Source organism: Egretta garzetta, unplaced genomic scaffold (genome assembly GCF_000687185.1).
Source record: "Egretta garzetta isolate BGI_Z169 unplaced genomic scaffold, ASM68718v1 scaffold583, whole genome shotgun sequence".
NCBI classification, from domain to species: domain Eukaryota; kingdom Metazoa; phylum Chordata; class Aves; order Pelecaniformes; family Ardeidae; genus Egretta; species Egretta garzetta.
The window spans coordinates 525753-535501 of record NW_009259189.1 but is presented as its reverse complement, the minus strand read 5'-3'; the positions used below and the strand labels follow the sequence as shown (position 1 = coordinate 535501).

General features: G+C 41.0%; 2 protein-coding genes across 2 annotated transcripts in view; one reads left to right on the top strand and one right to left on the bottom strand.

Annotated features, from left to right (window-relative positions):
* The window catches only part of KIAA1143 (KIAA1143 ortholog), a 10981-nt gene extending 5524 nt beyond the window's left edge, over positions 1–5457 (bottom strand). Inside the window, exons 1-2 of the mRNA XM_009635734.2 lie at positions 5169–5457; positions 3539–3698 (exon numbers count right to left, since the gene is read on the bottom strand). Of these exons, the coding sequence (XP_009634029.1) occupies positions 3539–3698; positions 5169–5276 (268 nt within the window). The 5' untranslated portion in view covers positions 5277–5457. The remainder of the gene's footprint in view (positions 1–3538; positions 3699–5168) is intronic.
* Positions 5458–5872: 415 nt separating this feature from the next.
* Positions 5873–9749, top strand: part of KIF15 (kinesin family member 15) — a 35899-nt gene continuing 32022 nt past the window's right edge. The window contains exons 1-4 of the mRNA XM_035891326.1: positions 5873–6003; positions 6225–6286; positions 7317–7356; positions 8554–8737. Of these exons, the coding sequence (XP_035747219.1) occupies positions 5873–6003; positions 6225–6286; positions 7317–7356; positions 8554–8737 (417 nt within the window). The remainder of the gene's footprint in view (positions 6004–6224; positions 6287–7316; positions 7357–8553; positions 8738–9749) is intronic.

The following is a 9749-nucleotide window of genomic DNA, read 5'->3' as shown; positions in this document are numbered from 1 at the left end:
CCCCCGGGATACGTATCTGATACAACGGCTGCTTAAGCTAAGGAAAGAGCTCTGATACCCAAGACAGCATGGACTGTATACTCCTTGCCTCTCCCCTCTCTTGTCCTCCCCCAACCTCAGCATATAGAATGAGACAAGAATAATATTAAATACTCTGAATGAGTAAGGACACCTTCTGCCAAATTTGGTCATCTACATGTATCAGTGTCCCAGAGGCCAGATGAACTAGAAAAGCAGTAGAAAAATCAATTCCATAGACTATAATGAATGTTGGGATAAAGTATCTTGCAGGAATTGCCACCTTTTCTTTTGTGCAAATTTAATTTCTCCTAAGACCATTTTTCTTTGACTCTGAACCAACAGTAATGATTTATAAAATGCTGCATAAAAATATTAAGCAAAATGACTGTCGATAAACAAATGACTTCTTTTTTAAAAGCCTCTAAGTCAGTCTTACATGGAGAAAAATATTTCAATATGGAAGAGTATCTTCTCATATAGGAAAGGTTCAGCCCTAAATAAAGTTCCCTGGAACTATACTTGCAAAAGCCAATGTACAAACTTAGCTAAATTTTATTCTGCCTTAGGAGGCAACTCAGTGCAGCTAGGACATTAATCAGATGGTTTTGCCAAATTAATGCAAAAGTGTTACTCATCTGTAAAAGAAAATGCAAGTCAAATGCGAGGAACTGCTAGTGCCTGAAATAAAAAGTGTAGCCGTGTCAAACTGGTTATAGAAAAAAAAGGAGAAAGGATGTAAATGAGATACGGAAAATCCTAGAATAATATCCCAAACCAAAGCCTGAAGACAAGGACCAGCAAATGAAGACAATCACTATAGATTTAAAAAAGAGGAGAGAGCAGAACCTCAAATCTGAGTACAGCCCATGTTTTGAAAAACTAAGTTTCTATTCACAACAAATAGTTAGCAGCACATTACTTACGATCTATCAAAGTGCCTCAGCATTAATGCATGGTGGAAAGGAAGATTATCAATTAGAAAATTTACTACCCTGCTACCTTTTCCGCTTCACATAATTTCACTAATGATCTGATTTGGGGCTATATATTATGGTCTAGTACCCATTAAATTAATTTCACTTTCAACTCTGGGAAAAAAATCAAAGCAGCAAGAAATGTAATCAAATCACGCAGCTGTAAACTTTCTTTATACTTCCCATTTTCAGAATTGACAATTATCCAAAAAAAAAGAAAAGAAATTAACACATTATTCAAAACTCTTTATTAGACTGGAAGGAACCAGCTGTCTAAATACCTGCCTCTGACTAGAAATCAGGATTTAAATCTAGAGGTCAGACTGACAGTGCAAAGATGGACAAAGACTCAAAAAACCCTTCAGCAAGCTGTAGCACAGTCACACACACCTTCATTAAAAATTTCACACCAGGTCCTCTCCATAGCAGAGGAACATAGTAGCACTTACCCTGTTTATTCCCATAAGCCAAAAAACAGGAAAAGGAGGCCAAGACCTCCTATTAACAGCAAAGGCAGATGAATGAATAGTAACACAATAATGTAGAACAGAGGGCAGCAGTCCCCAGAGCACAGTGATTCAACGCTCCTGCTACCTACTGCTGCGTGGTTTTTTCCTCCAAATGCAAGTTATTACTGAAGGGCTGAAGGGGTAATAAGCAGAGGTGCAAAAGTCCTACAGGGACTCAGTACTACCATCCTCACTGCATACAATTATGCCTTAGGAATGTCTTTTTCCACCAAAGAAGTTCAGTTACTCTATTCAAATACACCTCCATTTCATACTGTGTATTCAACTTGGTAGCTCTTTTGGACTTTTTCACAGCATGGACTCCACCTCAATAGATTCTCATGGACAACTCCCTCTTTTTGCCTAGCCTGACAAAATCATTTTTCCTCCTACTGTGATCATTCAAAATTCAAGTTGCTTTTATGAAAAGGTAACCAATGCTTAGAAAGAATCATGACATTTATTCCCAATAGGTTGAAATTTCTCCCAGTACTAGGAGGGAGATCCCACTTTTGAAAAGAAATCATGTGACAACTTTACAAACTGCAGCACCAAGCACATCCATTACAGTTCAATAAGAGACCAGGAAGTAAGCCGGAAGCTGAACACATTTTCTCAGAGGAGTTCAAATTATATTAACACAGCTCTCAGTCCACTACCTGGTTACATCTTACATACATGTTTACCTGCAGAAAGAAATCAGACATAGTTTATTTATCAGATGTAGTTTTATTTAGTTTCAAGCTAACCTTCATTATAAAAAGTAAGAATTTTTCATCACTCTGCTTTTCAAAAATGTAAGATACTCAGTGTATTTTCTCTCGCTACTGTTATTTGAATTCCCTGCACACAACCTGAATTTTTGAATCCAAATGGCAGAAGACGACAGAAGCTAAGGATGTCATATTGATAGCTGTGTGCTGGCCTCTCAATCTGCTCTAAACTCAATTTACAGCCTTTGTAAATAGCCACAATGGCTACCCAAGGAAAAGGCCCACAGCTTCTATGAATCACCTTTCTATTTTATATTTGTGAGGTTCCAGTTCTATATTTTTAATTGTCAAGACATTTCCACTACTGATAGTAATATCTACTTTTAATCTGTTATGTTCTCTGTCAGCAAAAAACAAAGCTACATATTATCGCACCCTGTGTGATGATGGAAATTTTTGGACTCCCAAAGCATTTATGTCAACCATATCTGAATGATGAATACTGACAGAAATTCTTAACATAACTGTATTCATCAGCTATAGTTTCACGTCTTTATTGTCTAACTGCAGCAACTTCTCCAACACCACTTTCATCTTTCCAGTCTTGAAAAGCCTGTTAAATAACTTAGAAAAGCTTTTCTAATTCTTTGTAGCAAAGAAACATTTTTTTCTATACCTTGCTGTTTGCTGGCACTATTGTATCATCTGTTATTTTCAACTAACACATTTAGTTTTGCTTAATATATTTGCAAGTCACAACACATACTGAGGATGACTTTAAGCAAGTAATAACATGGACCAGTCAGTTAAGTGAACACATTACTGAGCTTAAACACTTGCCATTCTTTCTACTGAAGCATTAACCTGAGTTTCCCCCTTCTGTCCACTCTCTCTCATGAACTCATACACTTACCTTTAAGACATCTGCTCCACCATCAAATTTGGCTGAACTAATCAATGAGTTCAAAAATTATCACAGGTGATGTCAAAAGACTGTGTACTAGGACAATGACACACCATAACAAAACAAAACAAAAAAAAAGCCCAAAGAAAAAAGAAAAGGAAAAAAGATTTAAGGTGGTATTTGGAGGTAGGATGATGCACAATCACGAAGCACAGAATTGCAACACTACAAAAAGCCAGACAGCTTGGGTATGTACTCAGCAACTTCAGATTAGGAATCACAAGTCCAAATTATTTAACTGAAAAATTCAAAACAACTAATCAAACTTGGCAGAAAACCAAGCAAGTATCAAGCCCCCTTTTATGGGTTATCTATCTTTGGCTATACAAAACAACAAATTAGTAGTTTGAAATTCACCTGATTCATTTGACTTTAAGGCCTCTTTGATTTGCTGTTTAATTTTCATTGCTTCTTCTGCTGTCAAGTCCCCTTTTTTCAGCGTTACCACTTGAGGCTGCTCATCTTCATTGTCACTGCCGTTGTCACTATCACCATCCGCAAGTGGAAGCTGCTCTCTCTAGACAGGAGAGAAATAAAAGCAGTTCTGATCACCACATTAAATCACAGCAGCTCAGGGTGGGCGAGTACTCTTTGGTTTCACTTTTGCAGTAAGGTTAGTGAGGAGACCTTGCACATCTATCAGTGCCAGGGCCTCCCAATGCACTTTGTCCAAATGACACTCCAATTTTATCACTGAGACATAGCGTCTCCTAGGAAAAAAATAGTATGGTCTCTTCCAATTAAAGACCAAAACAGTAGGAACTTGGGAGGTAAGAAATTCATTCCTTTTGTGTATTATTCTTACTGTACAAGCACTGCCTGCCATGCGACACTAAGAGAATCTTAAATGTGTGGGTCCAAATTTGAATATTCTGTGCTGTACTCAAAACAGCGCAAAGGGAAAGGGAGTCCATGGTGGCTTTGTTATTAAAGCTACCTAACCAAATCACTGTAAGCATTATTGACACAAAGAAGACCACGTCCCTGTTTCCACTCTCTCAAATGTGCGCTCTGAGACAGAAGAATCATTTGGAATAAAACTTCACATAAATAAACTTGCTGGCATAGAAACCTCATTGCAACAGCGTAAAGTTTGGCAACATTATAGGAACTGAAAATTTCACCTTACAAGGAGAAGTATAGATAGTATTACCATAATCTACTGAAGTTACCAAGAGATAAGACAAAATGCAGTCTTCCTCGGGAAGTGAAACAGTTCATACTAAATTTACTAAAGGCATACTTTTATCTCAGATTCCGGCTCATCATAAGTAACGACAGGCCTCTTTCTTAGGGCACCTTGTAAAACCTTACAGTTAATAGGAAACACACATAAAAAGCACACTGGAAACATAGAAAAAAAAGAACGCCCTTGTAGAAGTCTGCCTTTTAACAGGCTGGCTAAAACACTACTGCCCTGCCCTGCCATCCTGGCCATCACAGCAGTTTGTGTCTGCTGACCTGATGTTAAGATGATATATATTTTTTTACTAGAGTCGTGAAACTTTTTTTTTTAATATTCCTGCCTGGGCTTTGTAAGGCCAGTTAAACTTGGGCCATCATTGCTATTTCCCCCGTTGCCTCCCCAGGTGCTGACAGGTCAGCTCCAGCTGCTCTGCAAAGGACACCATGACCACCACAGTTACAATTATTAAAAACAGTAATGGCGAGGGGCACTAGATTTTTTGGTTTTGAACAGAAGCAAAAAGCAAGTTACAAAGAGTTTCAGTTAATTTTAAGTGGGTGACTACTGCTGCCCCTTGGCCTACAGGGGCAAAGCCCGGAACCGCTGCCTCTCCCCCGCCTTCACGGGCCCTAGGAGGGACACCGCCGAGCGGGCGGGCGCTACCCCTTCCCACCCCCGGCGAGGGGGCGGCCGCGGCGGTGGGGAGGGAAGCAGGGCCCCGACACAGGCCCACAGGACGGGGGCCGGCAGCAGCCTGGGGCGGGAGGGCCGCGCTGCCCGAGCACGGGGCCAGGCCGTTACCTTGGTTTCCACCGTGGGCCCCTCCCGATACCCGACCTGCCGCTTGAAGCGGCTGAGAAAGGCGGGCTCGGCCGGCCGCACGTAGGAGACCTGGTTCCTTTTGCTCATGGCCGCTGCTCGCCGCCCAAGCCGCCCCGCCGCCTGCCCCCGCGCACTTCCGGGCCGAGCGGACGCCAGAGGACGGTGGCCCTAGCGGGACATAACCAACACACCACCTCCCTCCCAGAACACGCCCCCCCCGTCACGTGAAGGGGGCGAAGGCACTTTCAGCCAACGGCAGGAGAGAAGCCGGAGCGGGGAAGGAGGCTATAAAGCGAAATGGCCGCGCCTATGCCGGCTTCGGGGAGCGGGCGGGGCCACGCTGCCTGCGGCTCTTAGCGCCAAATTCAAACGTTCCGCCATTTTGGAGAGGTGGCCGGTGGGCGGGGAGGCGCTGGGCTCGGCAGGGCCGGCGAGGATCATGGCTCCCGGCATGAGAGGGGAGGGAGGCCGGGGTGGGCGCAGGGCTGCGCGGCCGGGAAGGGGCTGAGGGGCGTTTCCCTGCTGTGCGAGGAGCAGGCGGGTACCGGGACGGCTCGGTGAGGCAGGCCGCGCTGCAGGCAGTGCCCCCGGCCGGGTGAGGGGCGGCTCTGCCCTCCGGGGCCGGCCGCCGCCCGGGGGAGTATCACCCAGGGGTGAGAACAAACAGGGTCGGGTAGAGAGGTATGGCCGTGTTGGCTGAGCTGGCGGCCCCACGGGAGGGGCTGGTGCCCTGGGGCTGCCCTCCCGGAGTGCCCGCGGGGCAGCCGCGCTGCCCCCGGCGGTGTCGAGGAAGGGCGGTGGGGGTGGAAAATCGGTACGGAGCGGGGTGACCCCCAGCGCTCCCAGAAGCGCTTCTGGCACCGGTATCCCCCAGGGCTTCTCGTGGTTGGTACGTGTAAGCAGCCCTCCCGAGCGGGAAGGCTTTACAAACCCTGTCGCTCTCAGCCGTCCCGCGTTTATTAGTTCGCCTGCTGCGATTTTATTGAGTTTTAATTAGCTGTGGTGTTGGTAACTGGTGTGTTACAAACGTTCAAGTGAAAGCAGCACTTTAAAATGGGAGCTGAGAACGGTAGGCTGGGACTCGGTCATTTCCCAAGGTACAGGTTGTGCAAGTATCTGTCAGTCTGATTTCAGTCTTAAAATGTCCCAGCTCGCTTTGATACCTTGTGCATTTGAAGAGTAAATAACCGAATTAGAAGTTAGCGCATCTCTCAAATGTTATTATGTGAATCAAAGCAGGTAGGCTCCACATAGCAGCAGCAGGATATTTATGTAGTACGAGTGTCAATGAGTTTTGTGCCTTTGCACATCATTATTAATCGTACTTTGAAAGGGATCCTCCTACAACAGAACCTGTGCACTTTTAGAGACTTGGTAAGGTCTTTATTATTGGAATATTTTGCTAAATCATCTTTCATTACCACTTATTTTTTAAATTTGATTATGTTACTTAGCTAATGTTTTGACTAACCTATGTGAAATAATTTCATGTTAGATTCACCCTTAAGTAAAAAATAAGTCACTGTAATTACCTATGGGGTTAATATGTGCCATCCCCTTGAAACGTGAAGCTGTGCAAAATGATGCTCATGCGTATAGTAGAGCTTTGTGTATTACGGAGTGCTCAATATCACTTCATAAAGGTGGAAGTAATATAGCTACTCAGTTGTGCAGGTTTAGGAAATCGAGTTTTTGCAGTCACGTCAGTAAAACTATTTCCTGCTGTATTGTTATTTTTATCTGCAGTGAGTTAGCAATTTTTAAAATATAATGGGAATATATAATACTACTAACATTTATGTTCCTTGTTCTCAAAAACACTTGCAAAACCTTATATACATAAATTTAAGAGACTACTCATTGCACATACATTTTACAGACGTGTGCATGCTCGTACTGCGGGACTGGAGCCTCCTCTACCTTTGCAAGAAACTGCAAACTTTTTGTCAAAGGAAGATAGTTACTAAATATTTTTGTGCAATTCCCATTCATGCATGAAACAGATGTTTATAAGGCTCTCCATTTATCTACCTCAGTACTGCTTGCAGTATTTTCTATTTAAGTGGGGTTTTTTGAGGAAGAATTTTATCTTGTTTAATCTTTGTTGGTTTCCCTTTTATTTTATAGATTTACGTGACTCTGCATTACCTTTGTTGAACTCACCTAGGTAAAGTAGTATTGGCCAGTTCCTTTATCTTAATAATCACATTGTACAAAAGGTGCAAACAGAACCTAGTATAACTTTGTAAAATAATTTAAAGTTTCTTCTTTCAGTGTTTTCCTGCACAAGGTTGTTGCCTTTCTCTCCTAACTTCCTTACAGGTTTTAAGAAAAATGTTCTCTTAATAAAAGTGTTTTTCTGAGGGATCAGATTCCAATTAGAATGCTGCCATGCAGTAAATTCTCAATTTGTCCGCTAACTCTGCGGCTGCACTATAGAATTCTTCTGAAGAGATATGCTATGAGGAGCTTCAATACTGTGAGGAAGTTCTAAGCTAAACCAAAAAGCCCTCCTCCAAATACAAATAGTTTCTGCCACAACTCACAATAATATTATCTAATGAAAAACAATTTGACAAGTTAGTGTGGTGTGTCTTAAATCCAATGTAACGCCTTCCCCTTCTCATCTGCTTCCTGTTCTTTTTTGGCCCTTTCCTCAGCTACTCCCCAACCCCATATTTCAGTCATTAAGTCCTTCCCCCACTTTTAAAACTATTCTGTTCCTTTCTCTTGTTTACCAAAAGTCAAAATCAATAACAATTATAACACCCTCGTGCTATAACCGCCTTTTGGCGAAGAATGAAGTAAATTAAATCCAAGTTTGCTGCTGCTTCATGTAAGAATTTAATTCTTTAACATTATATTGGTGTTTATGCCAGAACTCCTCAAAGCTTTATTATTATTATTACTACTATCACTATTCTTTTATTGCAAGCAGCAAAGAAAAATGCAAGTAACTTTCTTGCTGGAGAGTAGCATCATCTGTTCCATTTGTGAAGTCTTTTATAACTTCCAGTAGTAAGAAGGATTCTTGAAGCCCATAGTCTTAAAACTACCAAAACTTTTATTATAACACTGGGTTTATATATTTCAAGTTCACTGTGAAATGTGTGCTTTTAGACCTGAAGTTATATGCAACAGCAATTCCACTAACTTTCATGTTCTTTGTTTTTAAATCTGCCCCATTGTTACCTTTAATAGAACTTTGACTTGTAATGAATTGATGTGTACAGCTAGAAGTGGTATATTTTCAGTAGAGACCTTTGTATAGTTTCACATGCTTATTCTGATTTTTGTGATTTAATTCTATCAAACAGCTGGTAGATCTATTTCAAAGTAATCTAATACACAAATATTCATTTAGTGTTGAAGGTGATGCTATCAAAGTTTATGTAAGGGTACGCCCCCCTTCAGAGGGAACTGCGTTAACTGATGGAGATCAAGGCCTGTGTTTATCTGTTCTTTCATCAAATACCATCCGTCTGCATTCAAAGCCTGAGCCAAAGATCTTCACTTTTGATTATGTTGCAAATATGGAAACAACACAGGTAATAACTTCCAGAATATCTTAACAGTGTTGCAGTTTTTCCCCAAATTTTGGCAACTGTTACACTAAACCTTTCTAAAGATGTAATGCCTTGGGTCCTATTTTTTGCAGTGGTCAGACTGGTAATATGTAGTTATAGTACAGAAATGTTGCACTAAATTCTGCTGCCTAATAGTTTTACTGTATTTCTTTAACTGTTAATTTAATTTGAGTTTGTATTAAAATTGAAGCTTCTACTTGTAAATGTTACAGTAATGCCATAGACAGAAAATAAACCCTCTGCTGAAGCAAATGTATAGAAATAGCCGGCAGTCAGTAGCTGATATTAAAGATCATTTGTATATTAGGAACATACGGCTTTATATTATATTAGTTATATTTCCTCCTTTATACATTTACCTTTTAAACAGATGCATTGTTCATCTGGGACAGGTAGTACTGGAAGGAAGATCCTTCAATTTAATTTTTATAACACTGTGTTTGAAATTCTGAACATAATTTTAATTCCTCTAAGATTTCAATTTCATTTGACTTCTGTTTAAAAAAAACCAAAAAAACCCAAAACCCCCCAAAAACCCCACCCACTGTAGGCTATTATTTGTAGCTAGGCTATTCTTGCAGGTCTAAGAGAAATATGTGAAAATACACGAGGCTAACAGTTGTGCAGATTTGCTGCATAAGCCATTGTGCGGTGGCAAATGTTGAAAGTTAACTAGATTTGATGAGTGTCATAGGCTCAATGTTGACCTACTGTTGGTATAAACCACATAATGTAATCAAAAACACTGGACCAAAATTAATATAATATCTATTTGAAAGCCATTACTATGATGCTGAGTTTTATTATTTTTCTTTCAGTTATCAACAAGTAAATTTTTTTCAGAGGGAGTGATATATGTCACAGAGACCTAGGATGTATTGTTTTGCTGTGAGAACTCCAGGGGTCATGATACATGTCTAACTTTAAGGAATGTTTCTATTGTATACATTATAAAGTTATGGCATAGAAAACA